Raw genomic sequence first — 23580 nt, 5'->3', positions numbered from 1 at the left:
AGCACAGCTAAATGCCACCTCACCTTTATAGCCTGAAAAGGGAAGTAAGTGAACTTGCACCAAACTTGACCTTGGCCCCAGGGAGGCTGATCTCAATGTTTGAGCTAACCTTTTTAATCTAATTTGGGTTCCTGCAGCTGTAGCAGAGGCATGGCTGCAGCTCCTCTCCTCCCCCCAAAAGCTCTGAAGGAGAGAGGTGTCGGGCACTGTTTCCTTCACAGACATCCCATCGACTGATTTTCTCAGACTATGGAGATGCTTGGTGTTTTAGAGCCTCCAACATCAACATCAGCTGGGACTTCAGGCTGGGCAGGCAGGATGTCACCCCAGGGTGAGAACACAAGGCATGGACAAGAATTGTAGCCTTTGGGCTAAAAGTGATGGCCTACAATCCCACAGATCGGGGTTTCATTCCTACCTTTCTTCCAAGCATTTTGTGTCCTTCAACAGGTCAGTTCAGGCAAGGATTACAAGTTCTTTCAGAGCCTGGAGAAGCATGTATGTACCTAGCTGGAGCATCAGCCTGTCAACTTTTGTATCAGGATATCCCAGCCTGTAATACAACTAACTCCTTGCACAACCATGACTCAGTTGTACAGGCAGTGGAGACCCCCTGGGCTGGCCCTGGAGTGCAGGAGGTACAAAGACTGCCCAGTGCTTAGCCAGAAATGAGCACGTAAAGACACCCTTAGCAATAGTCCTGAGGTTTTGAATCACTGAGGCTCAATTAAAGCCTGAAACATATTTTTGTAGACTGCTTTGATACTGTTTATTAAGAAAGGCCTGAATTTTGGTGTTGGACGTCACCTGCTTGTTTATCATTATTAAAAATAAATTTCCTTCTCTGCAGGAAGGTGTCGTGGTTCCGCTCGAGTGGGCAGCCGAGCTCCACCACAGCCGCTCTCTCACTCCCCCTCCTCAAAGAGGAATGGGGAGAAAATATGTGAAAAGGGCTCAAGGATTGAGATAAGGACGAGAAAATCATGCAATAATTATTGTAACGGGCAAAACAGACTCGGCATAAGGAGATAGTAAGATTTATTGCCTACAACTAACAAGCGAGAGAAGTGAGAAAACAAAGGAAAAAAAAAAAAAAAAGCACCTTCCCCCCCATCCACCCTCTTCCACCTCCTCCCCCCGAGCGGCGCAGGGGAACGGGGAATGGGGGTTATGGTCAGTCTACAGCACTTCTTCTCTGCCGCTCCTTCTCGGTCACTCTCATCCCCTGTGCTGTGGGGTCCCACCCACGGGATGCAGTCCTTGATGAACTGATCCAGCGTGGGCTTCCCACAGGCAGCAGCTCTTCCAGAACTGCTCCAGATATGGGTCCGTACCACGGGGTCCATCCCTCAGGAGAAAACTGCTCCAACCTGGCTCCCCTACGGGCAGCAGCTCCTGCCAGGTCACCTGCTCCTGCGTGGGCTCCTCTCCACAGGCTACAGGTCCGGCCCAGAATCTGCTCCGGCAGGGGTCTTCCACAGGCGGCAGCCTCCGTCGGTGCAGGGCCACCTGCTCCACCGTGGTCTCCTCCACGGGCTGCAGCGTGGAACCCTGCTCCACCGTGGTACTCCATGGGCTGCAGGGGGACATCCTGCTTCACCATGGTCCTCACCACAGGCCGCAGGGGACTTCTGCTCCAGCGCCTGGAGCACCTCTCCCCCTCCTTCTTCACTGACCTTGGCACCTGCAAGGCTGTTCTCTCACTCCCGGCTGCTGTGTGGCGCAGTGTTTTTTCCCTGTCTTAAATATGCTCTCACAGAGGCGCAAAACAACATCGCTTATTGGCTCGGATCTGGAAAACAATGGGGCCCTTCCCAAACATGGGGCAGCTTCTAGATCTTTCTCACAGAAACCACCCCTATGGCTCCCTGCTACCAAAACCTTGCCACGTAAACCCACTACAGAAGGAAAGATAAAGTATTGTCTCCATGCTTGTCTGCCCTGAAGCAACAGGTAATAAGTACAAGATAGCAGATAATGAATGTACATGTCCAAACACAACTTGACTGTGTGACTCTGCTTGCAGCCCTCAGCAAGATGTTGGTCTGTCATCAGAGCAATGCCAGACTGCAGCCAGTGAGGATCTGAATGCTAATTTTCCCCTCCCAATGGTTTGTACTGCTTTGAAAAGAAGTTTCCTCTAATGAACATCCCATTAAAACGATTCCCTTACACGACAGTTAGTTGAGAAAGTTCCACCTAGTTTATTTTAAAAAATAATTTTCCAAATAATACTGACAGTTTTTTATTCCAATGATCAGAATTTCTTGAATAATGCTAGAGGAATAAAAAATTGTTGCTTTTTTTTTTTTTCCCAGAAGAAGTATATTGCAAAAGATACTTGTGGCTCCACCAGGACTGCTTTTGTGAGAGCATTTGTAGCTTTCCTGATAGCAAGGGCTGTTGGACAGCTAGTTTGTCTGATGTGTGGGGGCTCCCTGACATGTCCCATTTCATAAATCAGGGGAAGCCACAGCTTAAAGTGTTCTCTGCCAGATTCTCAGACACCATAATAAACCACAACCCCATTAACATCACTGGCGATGGGTCTGTTTACAGCAGCTGGCACAGTGTGAAATGCAGCTATTGTCCATGGAGGGAAGAGGATATGAAATGTTGGAGAAGCAGACACTGACAAGCAGATTATATTTAACAACAAAAGAGGAGAAGGATGAAGTCTCCATTACTTTTTTTTTTTTTTTTTTTTTTTTTTTTTTTTTTTTTTTTAATGCTGCAATTTAATGCTCTTCTACTAACTATTGCCATAAATCTACTGCTCTTCTTTTCCCTCCTAAAAGCAGCAGGCTTGTGCTAGCACTGTTCACACTTTGCAACGTGACAACAATTTCTGAGGACCCTTCTAAGGAAAGTCTTATGGTAACTATCAGACATTTACAAGTTACAACAAAATTAGACCAAAAATCCTTAAAATATTCATCCCAGGTGTTCAAAAGTCAAAATGCTGTTGTCAATGGTAACAAAACAGCTCAGCCAATTTCCTTGGAAGCCTGAGACACCAACTGAACAGAGCAAGCAGAGAAGTCTGATAGGATTTTGACTGTGGCATTGCCATGTTCTGGTCAAAGATAACAAAGCCCAGGGCGCACCACAGGTGCAGCAATTCATGCCAGTGATTTCCAACTGCTTACTCAATAGATGGAAATATCCCTAATTCTCAGCCACAAGCTTTTTTTTTCTCTTTGAGCTCACTAATACAGATGAGCCAGTTTTTGTAATTTTTTTCTTTTTTTCTCTTTAGCAGATGTCATTCTGCTTCTTCTGCTATGCAGCAAAGAACATAAAATGGAAAATAAAGCTGCTGCCGCCTCTTTTCTGCACTCGTAGTTAGCCAACCACAGGACAAGGTGTGCACAACCCTTATGATTTCTGGCATTCAGAGGGGCTGCCTCTCAGTTTTCTGAAGGTTGGGGCTGCCCCTGACTGACATGGAAGTGGAAGGCAGGCCAGGAGCACCACAGCATCGAGCCAAGGAGGAATCCTTGCCAGCCTGAGCTGCCTACAGACCCACAGGACACATTCCCTGCCCTTATCCACCCAGTATGGGCCAGGCTGACAGAGAATTACTCTATCTGCAGCATTGCAAGGAGTCAGCTTCTGGGTATCCAGCCATGATTTGTTAGTGAAAACTAAAGGGTTGAAAACTGCACTAATTAGGAGGTCTTAACAGCCTCTGACTTAATCTTCAGATCTGTTGTAGGTCACGTACGGGGAAATATGGTTTCATACAATTATAAATTAATGAGGAGTATGTGATTAGTGACAATGAACTCTTTGTGGCTTACGGTTTAGTGGAGAATATTTGTAAAAGAGGACTTTGTGCTCTCAGGGCAATTTATTTTGGAGCAAGAGTGTCTATAATCTGCAGGTGTCTCATTAAATTCAGCTGCTGATTAGAAGAAGCAGCCATGTGCGGAGATGTTCATCAGGGGCTCCGTGATTTGTGGTGTCATGCCTGTTTTCTTCTTAATAGCTACACACTGCTTAGCATTGAAGTTCAGCTGCTATGAGCATAACTCTGCAAAAATAGTAGGTTTCCATTCAGAAGCGAATGGCATCGGGCCAGCTATTGATTTATAGATTGACTTATATACCCCTGCGTAACGAGCGTGAGAACACTTGGTATTACCTGTTACCTTTCCTCAGGAGTACATTAAAAATAATTTTCCACTTGATAAATGGACACATGAAGCGTGATCTTTTCACTGGTCGTTTTCACAGAACTGCGGAGTGTGGTTTTACACAATTACACTGGGGAGGGGGAGGTTGAGAAAGTTTGCCTGTACTCCCAGTTCTGGTTACATGGCTTGGCCTGAAGGCAAGATGGATACATGCCCATCTCTTCCCTGCTCTGACATGTGGTTGAAAGCAGCAACTTGGTGTAATGCCTTGAAAACCAAGCAAACAAACAAACAAACAAAAACACTTTTATATCTGCCACATGTACTGCTTCTCTGGGGAGAAAATATTGAAGCTTTTAACAAGAGTGATACATAATTTAGGATCCCACTACGTCTTACTCATCTGCACAACTAAATGCATTTATTTTGTTATTTCTATAGAATTTATTTCACAATTCTCTGCTAGCTACCTGACAGCTACCTTTTAAAGTCTTTGTACCTCCAGCATCTGACTGGTCTCTTTTCATCCTTTGTCTTCCAGTTTCATCTAAGATAGACAAGGAGCAGTGGGATTTTCTCAGCACTGAGGTTCTGTTTGGGAAGATGTATCTAAGTCACACCAAAGGACACCAAACTGTTGGGCTTGATTCTGATCTTTTTCCACACTGAGGTCTTGCAGTGGACATAGATGATTTCAATATCCACTTTTGTCCCTGAAGGTCTTTAATAGAGTAGTGTAGAGAGGTCCAAATGTGAGTGCAAATTCAGGCATTGCTCATTACACACATGGTGCTGGTCCTGCACAGCACCTAGCACTGGGGCTCTTGTCCACTTAGCCCAAAAGAAACAAAAACATGTTTAAAATGTGGCCATATTGTCTTAGAAGTTCAGATGGAGAACTTGCTAGGTAGAGACCAAATATGTGCTTTTGGCCCCCTTGCGTAAAAAATATCCACAGTTGCAAGAAACATCTGGGTATTTTGAGTAATACCAGTTACAAAAGACCATTATGTTTCTCTGATTTTTAACTTGTGTGGCTGGCATTTTAGAAAAGGATACATGCAGGTACTGAGACATGGAGGTCACCTAGTCCTACCTCCAGCTCATCAGGTAGTTAGACCAGATTTCTTGGGGTCTTGTCCTGGCAAGACACCTTTGAATACCTCCAAAAACAGACTCCGCAACCTCTTTGGGACCTTCTTCACAGTATAAAACTTGTTCTTAATATTGAGTTGGAATTTCTTATTTTCTGCAGTGTGCTGTTGCCTCTTGCCCTGCCACCACGTGCTTCTGAGAAGAGTTTGGCTGCATCTCTTTATGTGCTCCCCTCAGTTGTAGACAGAAGTCTCTTCTTAGGGCTAAAGAAGCCTGGTACCCAGCCTCTTCTCATAAAAATCTTCCCTGTCTTTATGCAAGAGAGAGGCTGTATTTGTTTGGTACAGCTTTCTTCTAATAAAAAGCCACCATTATCTTATTCATTTAATAGCACTTGATAGTCCCAGAACTGTCCACAGAGATGCATACAAACAACCTTTAAAAACCCACACCTATCGATTTGTCACTGCTCCAGCTCTGCTCTGTGCTCCGGCAGAACCGCAGCCTGAGGACGTATCCTCAGAGCAGCTCCTTTAAATATTTATGGCTGCATAGTTGCACACTCCAGCTACCAGGCTTTTATCCAGATGCCCTAGCAGGTGTGTGTGTGCCTGCACAGTAATTCCTCATGCTTCCAGAGACAGCATCTGACCTGGCTGACAGTTTTGTGAACTCCTGGACTACAAATTAGACATAGCCCTACTGTGCTTTGCTGCCTAAAATGTGAAAGGAGGGAGCCCAGCAGATTCTTTCACTTCCTTCACACTTTCCATAAAAGCTGCCTTATGTCATGGAGAGTGTTCAGACGAATCTTATGTCTCCCACATTGGAGAGCAGATGGTGTTAAATTCCCCCCTACAATCTTTTTGCAGTGGGTTACATTATGATAGCAGGTTTTTCTCAGCAATGTTTGCACGAGGCTTTCAAAATCCCGGAGCTGTGAGAATGGGGTGAAATCAATCCACAAGGCACTTCCGTGGCTCTGCATTTGCTTTGTTTTATTTCACTGCCCTTCTTGGCACGAATGCAGCGTTTCTCTGAGGCTCCAGTCTTTCGCTGGCTTACAAGGGTGCCGATTTGTGAAAGTTATGAAAGAAGCTTTCCAGGTGGAGACATCACAGGACTGGGGACTGAGCTAGAGGATCACCCTTTAGCAGCCTGTTAAGACCTAGCAGAGAAAAGGCTTTTATTTCCTAGCGAACTTGCCCTAAGAACTACGAGAGTTAATGCTCACTGTCAGCACTGTCAGGACCCTCCAGCCCTGAATCTTGGTTTCTGCTCAAAGACTCACTTTAAATGCTTTGATTTTGTCTTCGCCATTTAACTTCTTTTACATGTGAGGCTTCTTCAAGATTTATGAGTGCTCTTGGGTGACTCTGTTTGGGAAATTATCCCAAGAAAGCTTTGAGGGGGGGGCAGCCTGAGAGAAAGAGCTCTGCCCCATGTCCCAGGTACCAGGAAACTGCTGCCCTCTCACTTTGCAGACCACTGTGCCAAGGACCACCTTCTGTGCACAAGTGGGTGACAAAATGACTGGGTGCTCAGCTGCCACAATGCTACATAGCGCTGAGAGTGACTGAAGAGGATGAAAGGAGCTGAGTTACCACCTTGAACCAGTGGGTTGGGTTGGCCTGATCTACCTGCTTGTCATACCAGGTAGAGAAGAAAAGAGCCTGTGACCTGGAGCTCCCTGCCCCTTCCTAGAGCTGAGAGGAGGTGGCTGAGGTGTGAACAGAGTTATAGCCCTGTTGCTGACATGCCTGATGCCCCTATCTCTCTCCACTTACAATGCAAGGGGCTTCTGCTGTCCTGGTGACATGAATCAAGATCAAACACTGACATGTCAGTGAATTATGCTGGTGTAGTGTGATACAGCCTGAGCCTTTAAACATGCCTAACACCATATGTGAGTTCATCTAGGTACATATGCAAGGGAAAACAAACTCAAAAAGACTGAGATGGGACCGAGGATTTCTCCCTGCTATTTAACACAGAGTCCCATTGCAGGCATTTCCGTGGTGCTTGTCACTTTGCTGGCCAAGACTTGGCTTTACTTCTCGTTTTAGAGAGGTATCTACTGAAATGACAAAGGAAATACTGTATATAATGCAGTAGAATTGCATTAACTAATGCCTCTTCAGCAATTTTGCTTTGGCTAATATAATACTGTTCACCTGATGTCTTCTAAGAGCTGGAGATGTGAGTTGGATCCAAAAGTTTAACTCTTTAGTCATGTAAAAAATATCGTAATGAAATCAATGGGTAGAAATGGGTAAAAATGCAGAATTTGATTAAGTGCTCCATTATTTTTTCATTATTTCTGAGTAGTGTGTGATGTTCATTCATATTACTGATTACTCTCGCATTTTCCTGATTTACATAGTAAATGGTAGGAAAAATAAAAATACTGGGCATTTGTGCAGTGTTCACTGAACATTTGTTAGATGACACTGCGGTTCATCAAATAGATGCAGGAGTGTCTATGTGCGTATGTGATGCCTTTACTACACCAAAATAAATAAATAAATAAATAAATAAATAAATAAATAAAATATGTTGACTATAGGAAGCATCGTAGATGTAAATTTGTCAGTTTTTTTTTTTGTTGTTGTTGTTGTTCCTCTGTGTTCAAGTCTGGATACACAGTTTTGCCAAGAGTCAGTTGTACTCTTAATCCATCTGAAAGCATATCTGAATCTAAGGTTGGCAAAACATTTATTTGTATGTATGCAATCTAGAATCAGATACCACGGGTATGATCACATTAAAAGCTAAATTTTGAACACTGGAGTAATTACAGAGATATTTACTTACGTGCTATATATCCAGTCTATTAATCAGGTCATTGTTTCATGTAATAATTATTTAGCCACTGATAACTGTCATCTGCAAGGTTAGAATGGTGCTTAATAATCCTTGAACTAGATATAAAAAATGAAGGAAACTTTTTTTCCAGCTATTACCTTTCTTAGCATAATGGGAAAAAATCTATTTCCTAAGAACATGGACAGCCTGAAATGTCCCACATAGAAATGGAAAAGAAATCATTGGAATACATGTGAAATTTGGAGTAGAAAACACCTGCTTTATTTTCTTTTGAATGGGGAAGAAGTGTAGTTTTTAATTATGCAAATGCTTTTGTTCTTTCCCGCAACTTGATATCTCGTACCTTTAAGAGAATGAACCCATCCTGAACTCAATGCAGTTTGGTCTTTTCCTGCTGCATCATGAATCTTGGAGAGATTATGACCAATTTAAGTGGGGTGGGGGATTCTGTTTCTAACTAGCTGCAAGCAAACCATTAAGGAACCAGCAAGGGAAAATGAGAGGTATTCACAATAGTCTCCGGCTTGGATTATGTGTACCTTGAAAGCACTAGCAGCAGATGCTTGTGGAAGTGATTATGCACTGGATCACATGCAGATCCTTCTGGCTGCCATCGCCACTTATGCACATTTGTAGTATAGGAAAAAAACCCTGCAGTTTAAAGAACAAGAGGCTCAAAGTATATTTCAGAAGGCCAAAATAATCCCAGAGCTTTCATGGAGCTCAGCAATCACTCTGCTGTTTAGGGGCCCAAGCCTGCAGGATATTAGTTTATCAAAACTTTAAAGAACCCTGCAAGATAATGTATTATAGCCTTTCTAGAGATTTCAACATTTTGCTATAATGTAATTTATAAACATACAACACTTTTATTGAGAAAAGTCCTCTTTTCTCCTGTTTTCTGGGGTGGTATAAGATGTTGGTAATTGGGGCAGTTTTCTGCATGTATGTAAATCATACTAGTAAAAGCTTTCACTAAATAATTTTATTCTGCCTGCAAACATCATTGTATTATGTCAAAAATCTGCTGTATAGACCTTTAGATGCATACAATGAATTACTTTGGAGATATCATTACTGCACCCCCTGTGCTGTTGTTCTTTATATTTTGAAGAAATATGGTAGGAGTTTTTGGGATTTATTTTTTTTTTTCCCACAATCAATTTCTTGGTGTTCTCTGATTTTTCAGGACACGGTCTCTTATTAGCTTTCATTCTGAGCTTGGTTGTCCCAGATTTTCATTTTCCAAGCAACTCATTCTTCCATTTTCTACACGTTGCAGCCTTTTTCTGACGCTGAAAGCCTAAGCAAAGTGCAAGCCTTTCTCTTGGTTTCACTGAGGATCTGGAAAGGTGACAGTGCCAGCAGCTCCTGGTGGGTGACTGCTTATTGCTTGGATTCACTGCAGATCAGCCCCAACAGATGGATTTCGCTTGCTCTGGGATTCTGACAGCATCTGCCTAGGTCGCTGAGCTGATTGCACACTTCCACTGATACCGGTTCTGGGCTTTTTTTAGAGTTGGTTGTCCAGATGTTATTAGAAGCACGAGGCTCTGATGTCCCAGCCTGATACTTAATAAAAGCTGCAATTTATCACTGTCCTACCCATTGCATACCTCAATATGAACTGCTGAGAGACAGGTGGCATGGTATGTGGCTTTAATTCCTTTAAAAAATACAAAAGAAATGAAAAGGGCATTTGAGGTCCACACTTGCAAGCAAGGAAAAGGAAAAATCCATGAGGAGTCCCTAACTCCTGCAACATCCTGATCCCATTTTTCACCTGTAGCAATCGTTTATTCAGTGTTTCTAATCAAAAGAAAATAAACGCTTCCCTCTCTTCTCCCTCTGTCCCAAATAACTGTTTTTGTATCTACTGCTGCCTCAAGCAATGTATCTGAATGCTGTCAGTGAACTCACACTAGGCAGTCAGTAGGCTCTACATGAAATACTGGCTATAGTGATGACCTGTTCTGGGGTAGTCACCATTATGTCGACCCCATAAGCACTAAGCAGACCGTGCAAACCCTTTGGGGCAAGTGGACTAGGAAGTGGACTTCCAGCCATACTCACCTCTTGTAAACTGTGGGAGCAGATAGTGTATTTAGGTTATTGCAGAGCTGAAACACCTGCCGTTAATGGAGATGCAAAGAAGGAATAAACAATGACTTAATGTCATTCCTGTTTCCCAGGGAGTCATAAATACATGAGGAAATTGCTGAGTAAGGCACTAACGCAGCAAGTGATAGAAATGAATTAAGAGGTAGTGCCACTTTTATAGGGAGGAGAGGATTCGGGAACAGACTGACCAGGCAAAGACATGGGGTGGAGATCAATTTGAAGGGAACAGACTTGTTGGGCTGAGTGGCCACTTCCAGTACAGCCAAATGCTATAATGCTATTAGTAAACCTATGTAAGAGGATTTTTTTTTTTTTTTTTTTTTTTTTTTTTTTTTTTTTTGTATGGAGACGTAGCTGCTTTGGAGATAGTAGGAGAAACCAAGCAGCCAAGGCCCAGCAGCAGGCAGGACTTCCATTCAGTGCCCATCTTGGCTGGCCAAACCTCCAGGTGCATGCCAGCTGGTTATCTCTTTATGCCAGGGCTGTTTTTGGTAGCCACTGCTGCCAAGGCAGCTTGAATTGGGCTTTGTCAGAAGGGAGCATCGGGCTGAGGAATCTTTCATTTTTTGCCATAAAATATGGGTGTAAAATAGTGCATTCTCAAATGGTTGTAGTTTGCATCTGCCTCCCTCAGGCAAATGGGACTAAACCATTGTCTTCATTTTCTTTTCTTTCTGTCATAAGGAGGAAAAGGAACTGTGCTCTTTTTTTCCTGTTTTGGTCATTGGTACCTTAGCTGAATTAGTTGGAATTTTTCATTGGCTTCAGTGGCAGCGGTTTTCTCTCCCATTCCCCAGGTTTGAGTGACTTTGCAAGGTGCATGGGACAGTGGAGGATCAAGCCCTGTGTTCACACAATCTCTTAGATTCGCCTCGTCTCCCCCTTCACCAAAGCCAGCCGGAGCTGGCTGCGTAAGTGATATGCACCCTCACAACCCAACCACATACAAATAATCCTATTGTGTTATTACTGAGAGGTTTCTGAGGCACTGTTCATTAGGATTGCACTCTGTATCATGAAAAGAATAAATGAAACTTAATGATCTGGGAAAGTGCATGACATGGGGTAAGAAAGTCCCTCTCAGGTGGAGGTGGCTGCAACTAAGCCCCAAAGGGTTTGGGGAAAGCTCTCTTAGGCAGATTTCCTTCCTAAATCCTGCCAAGAAGAAGGATCTTCTGAATAAAGTGACATCCAACCTGCATTTTTTTGCCACCGCATTTCATTTCACTACATCCTTCTTCTCCCCTCCCATTTAAAAACTGAAACATCACAGCCAGTGGAAATTTGACATGACTGAAATGCAAATGTGAAATTGTGAAGGGGAACCCTGCCATGGGTCACCCTGCTACAAAACATCATGTGTCTGCATTACGTGGCCTTTTCCCTTACAATATGCTTGGGAAGGAGGAAATGATTAACATGATCAGGGAAACGGGGAAGTGATCATAGAATCATTAAGGTTGGGAAAGACCTCCAAGATCATCTGATCCAACCATCCAACTACAACCTATATCACCCACTAAACCATGTCCCTAAGCACCAGGCCCAACCTCTCTTGACTTCACCACCTCCCTGGGCAACCCGTTCCAGTGCCTAACTGCTCTTTCTGAGCAGAAATGTCTCCTCATTTCCATCCTGAACCTCCCCTGGCGCATCTTGAGGCCATTCCCTCTAGTCCTATCAATGGTTACCTGTGAGAAGAGGCCAACCCTTAGCTCCCCACACCTTCCTTTCAGGTAGTTGTAGAGCACAATAAGGTCTCCCCTGAGCCTTCTCCAGACTAAACAACCCCAGTTCCCTCAGCCGCTCCTCACAGGACTTGTGCTCCAGGCCCTACACCAGCTTCATAGCGCTTCTCTGGACACCTTCCAGGGCCTCGATATCCTTCTTGTACTGAGGGGCCCGAAGCTAAACACAGAACTCGAGGTGCGGCCTCACCCAGTTTTTTCTTCCCCAGACTAAACACCAGTTTATTCAAATTTGCTTCATAAATGAAGTCTTCACTAAGTAAGATGTGTTTTTTCCTATTTCTGCCTTGTCTCTTTTTTTCTCATCTTCTCTCTGCCTTTGGTGGTCATGCGCAGACCCAGGAGTTGGACTCAGTGATCCTTGTGGGTCCCTTCCAACTCAGGATATTCTGTGACTCTATGGTTCCATGATTCTGAGATACCTCATCTGTCCCCAGCCCTTCCCCACAACCTATCCTTAAACATTTTCTCTATCAGTTTCACAGCTTTAGAACAGGACTTGCTCTGGAATTCATGTTTCTTCTTATTCTGTTTTGTTTTCCTACTTTTGCAAAGGATGATCTTAAAATAGTGAAATATTGTTTGTCTCCCAGGCTAGAGGAGAAGTGTGGGCTGAACACAACCTGATGAGCCAGGAGCTCTGCAGTTCTAGTTCAGGCTGGGCAGCAGTTTGCTTTCAGTACAGCCCCAGGCAAGGCAGCTGATCTTGTACTCTCCATAAGTTTTTTCAGTACTTGAGTGGTTTTTAAAATTACAGTCGTTTATTGCAAGAAATACTTTTGTTGTTTGTTTTTACTAACGCCGGTTTGAAAATTTGAGCTAGTTTTGGTTAAGTATCAGGTCCTCCTAAACAGCTCACATTTTTCTGGTCACAGGCAGTCACTTCAGGAACATCACTGTGAAGAACTACTGCTGCCCAGAAATAGAAGTTTATGTTAGTTAATAGAAGTTTATAATTAGTGCTCCCTGGCTTCAGGACCATCATAATGCTGAGAAATATAAAGATAAAAAAGGTTAGGCGTTGTTACATGTCTCACATCCACAAAACAGTAATGGCAGTTTTAATACTGATGAGTCCTTCTGAGCTTAGGATTGTCACAGGCTGTTGGTTTATTTTTGTTTGTGGGTTTTTTAAGGTCTTCATGCCAAAAAGAGCTCAAGGGTGTATTACCCAATATTGAGACTAAATATACACAATGTCTTCTGAACCTGCGTGTTAGATTGTCCAGACACTGCTATGACGTTTTAAATGAAAAGTTAATGATTTTAAACAAATCTAGGAACCTTTATTTTGTAACTGATTGCAAGATCAAAAATTCTTCTGAAAATTTCCTTTTGTTCATAAAAAAAAATACTGCATAAGAAATCACAGGGTCTCAGTATTGTTCTGTTCAGTGCAAAGGACAGATTGTTGGCATTCCTGGGTAATTCTGCTCTCTGGCAAACTAATGCCTCTTATCAAGTGCTCTGATGTTCAAGTGCCTGAGGGCTTGTTCACGTGGTAAAATTCAGTGGCACTATTCATACTTCTCCACTGCAGAATATGAGTATCCACATGGGAACTAAACATGGGAGTAATTATTTTGCTCTAGAAAAGCCCTTAGTACGTAATTTCTCCCATTCTCATATAATTTCTCCCCAGTAAAATAGCTATGTCACAAGTAATGCAGCACACCAGAGAAAATGCGTTTGGGGACATCAGAAAGGAGTGCTTTGTGCAAAAGCAACCCTTCACTCATATAACAATGCATTTCCCTACTTGAACTTTTTTTTTTCTTTTTCTTTCTCTCTCTCTCTTTTTTTTTTTTTTTTTTTTTTTTTGATACAGAAGACTCTGTCCTTGCTTTTAAATTCTTTATTCTACAGTGAAATAAAAATAAACATCATGCACGTATTTCTCCACACCCATCCATCCACTGTGTTAATTATTGATATTAGATGTGCTGTACTATTTTCATTTCCAGAGCACCACCCACACGTCAGTGGATGCCCAGCACTCAGACAGATGCACTAGCACCAGCTCGGGAAAATAAGCAAGAGTGGAATCAGGTAAAGTAAAACAATTTCACACTTCAAAGGATATTAACAGGACGTGCTGCACCTGCAGCCATGAATTTCATTTGCATAGCAGAAAACCAGTCCTCGTGCTGTGAATGTAAGGCAGCGGGCAGGAGGGGTGAAGGATGGGGACAGAAAACACAGGCTGCCTCGCACGCAGTGTCCCTTAGCACTGGCTGTGCTGTGGCCTTCGCAGTTGTGCCTTTTGTGTCTACTCTGCCCTCAGCAGTTCTCGCTGGCTGACCCGCAGCAGGTGGTACAATTTGGAGAGAGATTTCAGGGGTCTCTGGTGCGCCGCAGCATCCACACGCCCCGGCTCTGCACACTCCTGCACAGCCTTCTGCAGCTGCGGCTGCAGGGGGAAGGAAACCAGCGGCCCTCCGAGGCTGGGAGAAAACCAGCGGCGGAATATTTTGTCACAAATGACCTGAGGAAAGCAAAAAGAGCAGATTGCTGTCTTGTGGGAGCTGTAACTAACGCGCTGCCGCTTCCCTGGGACTGAAGCAAAATGTCTCTACTCGTGTAGCAGCTGAATTTAAAAAAATGCCTTCAGCCATTCAGAGGAAGATAAAGAAAAGGAGTTTGTACAGAGGCTGTTCTCTAGCTGAGGAAACCCGCTTCTGCTCAGGCTGCTCTTGTTTTTCTGCATAACAAGTGGTGAGGATGGGGAGGCTGGGAAGCAAAGTGCAGCTGAGCTGTGCCCCCCAGCCTCTGTGCTGAGCGAGCACATCCCAGCAGCATCACTTGGGTGAGTTATAGGACACCTCAATCCGAGGCCAGGAAACCCATGGACCACTTTCTCTGTATTATCTCCGTACTATGTCTGGAGAGTGGAGAACAGCAGCCACAGCCTCCCACTGCTTACAGGTAGACAGCCTTGACTTCACTGTTAGTGGGGGCAGTAATGATAATGCCCTGCTCCAATGCCCTGCTCCTTCTGCCTCTACTCACATGTGAGGCACTGGGCAAACAATGTCTGTACCAGCTACATGGAAACACAGCAAATAAACGCTAGTGAATATAAAGGTCTGTTTGCTTCTCCAACACAGGATTTCTGAATGGGACTGGCACTCATGTGGCCACATTTAAAAACGTGTCTATCTGCACTGCACGGTGTCCTCGTACATACCATACGTTTTATAGTCAATGTGACTGTAAAAGAAATGGATGCATAAAGCAGCTGTGTCTACTCACTTGCAAGTTGTTATTGGCTCTCTGTGCTCCACATTTTCTGATTTTCAGATTGCATTTTGAAAAGCAATCGAAAAAATTACAGTCGTCATCTCCTGTGCAGTTCTGTTCAAGGATGTCCCTCATTTTGGGCTCAAAAAAGGCCATATCCACATCGATGGCCACCACCTGTGGATAAAAACAAGCCATCAAAACCGGCACAGCATAGACTGGACAGGGTTGAGCAAGCATTCCTTTGCTCCTTTCTCTTGGAAATGCTGTGCTGAGATCATGTGCCTGTGGTGAACCAGAATCTCAATGAAAAGGCTTTCTTCAGTGTAACCGAGCAGCAGTGGTCTTATGAATACCAATTCTTAAACAAAAGCAGTCAGTGCTTACCACAGCAGGAAAGGGAAAATTATATGCGGACAGTATGTGCGTCCCTGAGGTCAACTGGATTGATTTGCCTTAAACCAGGACTATCCACCTTGAAGATTGATTAACTTGTTGTTACAGTTTATGCAGATGGCAACTCAACCTTTTAATTATGTGATGCTGCAAAATTACCCGCAGGCCAGATGGTCTCGTTTCACAATTCACCTTTCAGACTACACTTTGCTGCTGTGGAGAGGAGCGCTGCGATGCACAGCAGTACCTGCCCCTGGTACGGCTCCTCCAGACCTGCCATTGCATCCAGCAGTACCTGAGCAGCTGTAGAAATGGGTCCCTGAGGCTGCTGAAAGCTGGGAGTGTTTGCCACAGTTCTTGTCATGGGGTGGCAGCTGCCCAGTGAACAGTCTCCCTTCAGTGCTATGAAAGCATCTGCCAGCACTCCTTCAGAGCCATGCTTAACACTTAACACTCAGACCCTTGACTCAGAGACTCTCATAGAGGCTGAAATACTTTTTACAGGGACCTGGGCAAAACAGAGTTACTTGTGTCCAAAAGACAGTCTTATTTTTGAGATTCAACCTTCCAAAATTACACGGGAAGCTGAACTGTGTGGCTGGAGCAGCAGCTGGATCAACCCCAGCAGCTAAAGATGTCTGGTCTGGTAGAAGTCCAAGCAAACCTTCCACAGGCAAAAGAGGAAGGTCTAATCTTCATTTTATTCTTTTTATTTTTATTTTTTTTTCTTTTCCCCTGCCCCCAGGGGAATCTTAAAAAGATGAGGCATAGCTTAAAAACTCAAGTATTTTTAAGGTTCTTGGAGAGCTTGATAATCATGACATAGCCTAGGCAATTTCACACATTTGGAAAGGCAGTTTTTGTTCTTTTTTTTTTTTTTTCTTTACTTCCTTAAACTTTCTGCAGATTTGATATGAACATCTTGTAGCAACTGGAAATTCCTGTAGCAAGGCAAACAGACAGTAAAAATAGTGAAGCATTTCTCCAGTCCTATGGTCACTGCACCAGCCTCCCAGCGGGTCTTTGCCAGCACTGAGCACCTTTGACAATCTCACCCGTTTTTCTGCTAGGAAAAAAGAGCCCTAGTTCTCAAACATGCAGCTGCAAAGGGGGTCATTTTTTTCACTGCAGCTCACCTGTTACAAAAATGCTTGGGCATCCAACCAGATGCTGTACAGATAGATTTAGGTGACACAACCTGTAAATAGCTACATCTTGATTTTGTAATGTTTGGAAATTATGATGGAGGTGTTGAGTCCTAAGGAAATGCAGGAAGGAACCAATTCTGGAGACAAATGACAAAGCAGCCTAGGGTTCCCACTTCTTGCCCTCCTCCCATAGTCACTCAACAGGAGCTATCACTAATTCCTCCCTCGGCTTTCTGGCTGTAGGCATCTCCTGCCTCTCAGCCCAGTGGGGTGATAGCTGGAGATACCATCACATAATGTACAAATGGAAGACCCATGTGTAAGCAAAGCAGCAGCTCCTTTTTTTTTTTTTTTTTTTTTTTTTTTTTTTGTAATTAATTTTCCTAGAAAACACAAAATTAGAATGCTTTGGTCTACCAGAAGGTGACACAACCTCTGTCTCTTTGGACCCCAGAAGTCATGAGACAATCCTGGAAAACCAAGCCTCACCAGAAGGACTTGCAATGGAGGACACATCAAATATCCTTCCTCTTCTCCTAAGTGCAATCATTTTCCTCTACGTAGCCAGCAAAGCAGATGTTCTAGTGTGTGCTCAGCCATGTGCAGTTATAGCCTGCAGAGTTGAAAAGGATGGGCAAGCCTGCCTTGAAGAACCTCTGTCAGATCTCACTTTGCCTAAATACTGGTATGCTTTTCTTAGTTTCTTGCTACACCTCCCCAACCATTCCCTCTTCAGCTGCTGTATTGCACCTGAATAAACAACGTAAGTGAAGGGAAGATGAAGGGGAAGCACTCTAATTGCTCTTAATGGCTATAAGCTTAGGCAATGTTTATCTAGTGCTCTAAAGATTGGAGTGTCCGTGAGTGCTGATAATAGCATTCGAGCTCCTGACAACACTTTGTATGCACTCCGAGTGCAGAAACCCCACCGACGTCACTGCAAACGGCGAGTCTGGTTCAGACGCTTACTACACGGTGGCTCCAGTCCATGGACACAATTCCCACTGAAATCTGTGGAATTTCTGTCCGCAGACTGAATACATATTCAGCAATATGGTGGTGAGCTATGTCATCTCTTAGAAAACATTTACAATTATCCGCTTCAGAGATACAGCCGTACAATGACAAGTCAAACAGCAGCAGTACCAGGGAGTTTCTTTTCACCATCCTCAAATCGTTTCCAGATCAGATAATCTGAACACTAAAGCAAAAAGATGTGTATGTTTGTATGCAGGGAGTTCCCTTTGTGTCAGAGCAGAGAATCCAGCCGTAGTGCTCAGGCTCTTAACAGCTTTCCTTTCAGCAACACTGCCAGAAATAGTTGCCAGGACTCAGGTTACAGCTTCATTCACAGCTTCTGAGATCCCCTTGCCTTTGGGAGGCATCCCTCACCGCGTACAAAGGATACGACCCCGTCAGTGTCAGTACCTTTGAGCAGGTGAAACAAGTCAGAACTGAATTAACAGCCCCCAAAACAAGCAGCAGGATCTAGTGCTCTGAGATGTGGCTGCACATATTACGATGACAAAACGTAGTAATAAGGCTCCCCTGTCGGTTTTAAAATGTGTTTGTTTTGCAAAAGCTTGGCCAAAAATTGTATGAGGAGAGACCTGTCATTTTTTGCACAGCCCCTTTCAATCTAGAACTCAACCTCAAAATGCTGCAACACAGCCCCAAGGCCCCAGCTTACCGTGAGATCGTGCCTGATAGCAAAGTTTTCTGGTTTGATGTCACACAGGTGAAGTCGGTGAGAGAAATCATTATCGAAATGCTGCACCATGTCCAGAAAGCTGAGTGCGATGTCAATGATGGCTCTCACTCTGCTTCTGTGGCCAGTAAGGGAGGGACCAGCCATGTCTTCCAAGGGAAAAAGAGTTTTGTGCCAGGCGTGTCCAGCTGTGAGATACTCCACGGCATAGAAGTGTCCACAAGAGCCAATAATTCGTAGCACATGTTTGCTGAAGTCCTGCAGCAAACTGAAGAAGATATATTCCTCCTGCTGGAGCAAGGACCACATGCTGGCCACCTGTGCTTTCCAATGGGGTCCCTTCCTCCTTGTCCACAGGGGCCCCATGGTGTTGTTGGACAGTTCCAGACCCAGAACATTTTTGACCTCCAGGGCTGCCATCAGCAGGAGCTCTGTTTCGGTGATATCCTGCGTTTCCACCTCCTCTAGCATGCTGAGGTGCTGGTAGCTGGAGAAGATTTCCTGTTTGGATTTCAGGATGATGGGCTGGCCTCTCCAGTCAGCCTGGATGACCTTCTTTCCCCTGTCGTAGTACAGGCAGTGTTTGTACACCAGCTTCTGTGCCACACACAGGTCCTCACAGAGGTCGCCGGTCAGGACTCCACTGCTGTAGTCAAGACACTGGAGCGAAAGAGAAAAATGACCATAGCAGGACCAGATGCCCCTGGGCCACTTAGAAGAAAGTCAGAGAATCAGCACAGTGTAACCTAGACATCTCCACTTAAACTACAGCTGGATAGCTGGGTCCCTCAGCAGTCCTGCATGTGCAGGACAATTTTGTGTTGGAGATGCTCTGAAGGAAGCTGTAAGAACCTCCCTCTGCACTGCCTGGAAGCAAAGAGGTTGTACGCAGTACCTCCTGGGCCAAGAACTCTCAGAATTTTTAAATTTGTACGTGCTTTATAACAAAATTACTTTTCTGCTTGCTAGTTAAGTGGCCGCTGTAAATTCATAAGAGAACTGCAAGGATTCCCCCACCAGTCCTTCCCTCACCCCGTAATTGTTTCCATACCATCACGTCCAAGAGTGTAGGCAGTTGCTATATTCCTGAGGGCATTCAGAAGTGCAGCTGCAGGGACTGCTTTGGGGGAATCAGCAGAGGGGTGATCACCGCTCTCTGGTGGAAGGGGAGCAGACCGTGGTGGTGTAGGAAGCCAAACAGCTGGGAGGAGGCTTGACAGTGCTCTCCTTCCTTGCTTTCTGGCATTTGAGCTTGCATTTAAGCGAGCTGGCAGCTCCCACTGCACACGGAATACTTGCAACGTCTGCCTGACCCCCGCCTTATTTGTGACTTGCTGCTACAGAAACAGGAAACACAAGCATAAAATTCAAGGGATGCATTTCCTTAGAAGAGCCTCTGAGGTGTGCACCAGAAGGATGAATTCTGATGCCAGGCAATATTCTGAGCCCAGGGTTAAAAACACACCAGGGAATGGGCACGGGATTATGTCTAAAATCCAGGAATGGAGCAGGAAAGGGTTAACTTAGCTAAGTTTTTAGCTAAATTGGCTGAAACAGCTCACCAAGGGCTGGTCAGACAGACATAAAACCTATACTCCAATGTTCTCACAGCCAAAAGAAAATATTCAATGCCAGCCAGGGGAGCCACGAAGGCAAACTGGCATGAATGTCCTGACCCCAAGTCCAGGGGTGCACGTGTGTGATGCACACATCTGCATCCACATCCGCATCAGCACGGTCAAGCACATTCACTGGGCTGCCCATAGACTTCAGAGCACACAGGTCAATGGTCATGCTTTTGAAAATTCACTCCTAATGTATTCTACCTTTTTAAGTAGGGAAGTAATTTTCTCTGTGGAAGTAGTTTAGCAACTCTTGCTGCCTGGAACACTAGGAAATTTTAGAAAAGATAACAAGCAGAAGGATTTTTTTTTTTTCATTTTGTTTTGGAGCTTAAATATAATTACAGTTAAAATCCTTGCTCTCCTACTGAGAAAACCACAACCTAATTCTTGTTCCGCTACATTAAGAGAATTAGGGCGCAGTCCTGTAATTGGGTCCACATGGGTGAACCCTTGCCCCTGTGGACAGTTTTACTGTGGTCCTTTATCAACCACATTCACTCCTGGAGGGCCCATAGGCTTGTACATCTAGAAGAACCCGTGCCCAGAAGACCTGCAGTCAAGCATGTGAATGTGCAGCCTGTTTTCTTGTGTTGCTATCATGTCATTATTAATGGCATTAATGAGAAAAAGTCATGGAAAAAACAGTCTCACATGTCCCAGGCATAGGAGCTGAGTCATTTTTTGAACTGGCTGCCGTTTGGGACTTGTCTCCTGTTCCATTTCAACCAGTATCTGACAAACAGTCTCTGAATGTGATCCTTCTTGCACTGAACCTGGGCAGTGTTTTGCAAACATAAATTGCCCAAGGAGTTCCTACTCTCACGGTGATGAAATACAGATTGTCCCTAAAGAAATAACATTCTCCATTGGTCACCAATGCAAGCAAGAATCTCAGAAAGATTTCCTGAACTAATCAAAAAGCAGCAGAGCAGTTTGAACAACTTTCAAGAGTTTCTTTACTCACAGAATACAGTGAGTTACAATTCACTCTATGATTTTAAAAATGTCCTCATTTTCCTGTTCATTACAGTCTCAAAGGCCAGCAAAGACTGACTCCAACTTTACATCCTCTGTACTTCAGCCCACCTTATTCAAGTGGTTTATGTTTTTCCATATGCACGAAACACTGAGTAAGCTTAGCTCATCAGCCTCTCACTATGACAGTTACTTTTTTCAGCCCCTACATCATTTTTGTATTCTTACTCTCTCCCCATTTCTCTCTCTGATTTCTCCCACAGATCTTAGAAGCACAAACTTCTGAACTGAGTGCCACGGTCCAGTGCTGCAAAGACAGGCAGCAGCCTTTCCCTCATTCTCCATTTGGGATACGGTCAGAGCTCATGTCAGCCTTTTAGGCACGGTCTGCACTGGTAGCTCATGCTGAAGCAATTATTTAACCCCCACATCCTTTCCAAAGTCATGCAGTTTCACAGGACAGTCTTCCATTCTACTGGCATAGGTTGTACTGTTTTGCTCCCCAGTCTATTAGCTTGTAATTTACTTTATTAAAGCCCATTTTTGTGGGCTGAAAACTTTTAGCCAGGTGAGTCAGATTACACTGCAACAAAAAGATGCTTTCTTTGTAATTTGCTAACCCAGGACACTTTGCACTAACTGCAGCCTTCACCATACAAGATTTTATAGCACCGTGATTACTGCTGATAAACAGGAGAATTGAAGTCCAAAGAAATCTTCTAGAAATGGTCTGTCACACTGACACCTCTATCTTAATGGCTGCACTTTGAGATCTGTTGATGAGACAGACACAGGAACACAACATAAGTGAGGCTTGGACTCACTCATCTGTTTCTGTTTAAATTGGCCACATAATTTTTCATATCCTTAGTTCACTTACCAAGATAAGTTTAAAAAGACGGGTTTAAATTCATGTAAAAAATTAAATTAATGTAAACTCTGCCTAGAATTTATATCAATTTAAATAATTTGCTGCACCACTGCCACTTTGTGTGTAAATCAGGCCTGAGAATGAGTCCTGTCTTGTAATCAAGTATTTCTTCTATGTAAATGCTATGCTAATCAAGCTTTGGGGAGGCAGCAAAATTAATGAAACTCTCCAGAGAAAATCAAAACTGATCACTATGCAATTTAGTTTGTTCAGTGTAAACGAAGGTGAGAGTGATGTTAAGAAACAGCAAGCGGTCCTTCAGAGAGCTGAAAGCTGCCTCTGTCTGACACACGGTGCTGCTCTGCCCTTCCCACAGCAGTACACAGCTACACAGAGCTACGTGTTACTTACGAGAGGGAAAGAAACCCTCAGAAATACCACCTGAAGGAGAATATAGCCATGCAATCATCACCCACTTGTTTAAAATGATTCCTCTTCTTCTGTCCTGCCGCATGCATTACAGATGACTGGCAAAATAGTTTTCCTTGGAAGTTGACTTTGCTTTGTAAAAGATGTGAGGCTGAAGCCACCCGGTTGTTTTGCGACCACCTGCACTTTGAAGAGCTGCGAAACTCACGCAGTGTTGCAAAGGTGTACAAAGACCTACTTCTGGGCTGATGAATACGAGCTTGTTTTTTCCTTGTTCCACTAGGACAGTGCCTTTCTAACGCTATTCGGGAAGCCTGCTGGTTACAACCCTTGGTGCTGCTGTCCAGACTCACCGAAGCAAGCAGACGGATGCGGTGCTCTCAGCTACCATTCCTCTGGAAGGACCTTCTGAAGACAACCTCCAGACCATGCTTGCCACACATGGATGAAGACAACTTCCCAAACTGCTACCTGAAATCTGGCTCTGCCTGAGCTTCTGCAGCCGTGCCTAATCCTCTCCAAACGTGGGGGAAAGTGCCAGGTCTCCATCCACCCATTTGCTCCGGTTTCTGATGGCAGTGGATGGAGCTGGGGGGCTCCCCACTGTCCTGTGCCCTCGCAGAGGGACGGGCAGGATCCTTCCCCCCGGCTGCAGCCCGGTGCCCAGCATCACTCCCCATCCCTGTGATCACTCCTCCTCTGTCACACAGAGCCGAGGAAAATTTGGGGGGCAGCTCTTCCTTGCTGCCCATTGTCTGGCTGCCAGCAGCATTCCTCCCTTCCCCTCTCACCAACAGCACCACGAAAAGCCCGAAAGAAGAAGCAAAACCCTGCTGCGCGCCTTAACCCACGCTGCTCCTCTTTCCCCGAGCGCTCCCGGCGCAAACCCTAAAACCTGCTTTTTTGCTCATTTTACCCCGGGACGGGGATCCGGGAAGGGGGAGCATCCTCCTGTCCTCCCTCCCTCTCTCCCTCCCTTCCCCTCGCCCTGCCCCGCCACCTACCAGCCTGGCCAGGATGCTGCGGCCGCTCTCGTCCGTGCAGCGCCCGGGAAAGGCTCCCCGGCGGAGGAGGGCGAGGAGCGAGGCGCTGAGCCCCAGCCAGCAGGCGGCCCAAGCCAGGAGGAAGGCGGCCGAGCTCCGCCGCCGGCCCCGGAGCCGCAGCCGCTTCCAGCAGCCCCCGGCGCCCCTCATCGCGGTGTCCGGCCGCCCGCCCCGGCCCCGCGCCGCATCCCCGCCTCGGGGCGCCGGCCTCGGTGG

The 23580-nt window shown here is 44.9% G+C and overlaps 1 protein-coding gene across 1 annotated transcript; it reads right to left on the bottom strand.

Moving 5' to 3' along the window:
- Window positions 1-13769: 13769 nt before the first annotated feature.
- Window positions 13770-23514, bottom strand: DIPK1C (divergent protein kinase domain 1C). Its single transcript, XM_032182027.1, has 4 exons — window positions 23326-23514; window positions 18404-19081; window positions 15182-15346; window positions 13770-14414 (listed from the first exon to the last, which is right to left on the bottom strand). The coding sequence occupies exons 1-4, from the start codon at window positions 23512-23514 to the stop codon at window positions 14199-14201; spliced, it is 1248 nt and encodes a 415-aa protein (XP_032037918.1). The 3' UTR covers window positions 13770-14198.
- Window positions 23515-23580: the final 66 nt, after the last annotated feature.

The sequence above is a fragment of the Aythya fuligula genome, chromosome 2 (assembly GCF_009819795.1).
Source record: "Aythya fuligula isolate bAytFul2 chromosome 2, bAytFul2.pri, whole genome shotgun sequence".
NCBI lineage: Eukaryota > Metazoa > Chordata > Aves > Anseriformes > Anatidae > Aythya > Aythya fuligula.
The sequence above is the reverse complement of the archived record's forward strand: the minus strand, read 5'-3'. Positions and strand labels throughout refer to the sequence as shown.

What these genes read in the sequence shown, in the direction of transcription:
- DIPK1C (XM_032182027.1), bottom strand. Translation starts at nt 23,514, where the DNA reads ATGAGGGGCGCCGGGGGCTGCTGGAAGCGGCTGCGGCTCCGGGGCCGG. An exon ending in CTATCAGGCACGATCTCACG is followed by an intron (nt 15,347 to 18,403) that starts GTAAGCTGGGGC and finishes TTTTATCCACAG; the next exon opens with GTGGTGGCCATCGATGTGGA. An exon ending in GAGCCAATAACAACTTGCAA is followed by an intron (nt 14,415 to 15,181) that starts GTGAGTAGACAC and finishes TGCTTTCCTCAG; the next exon opens with GTCATTTGTGACAAAATATT.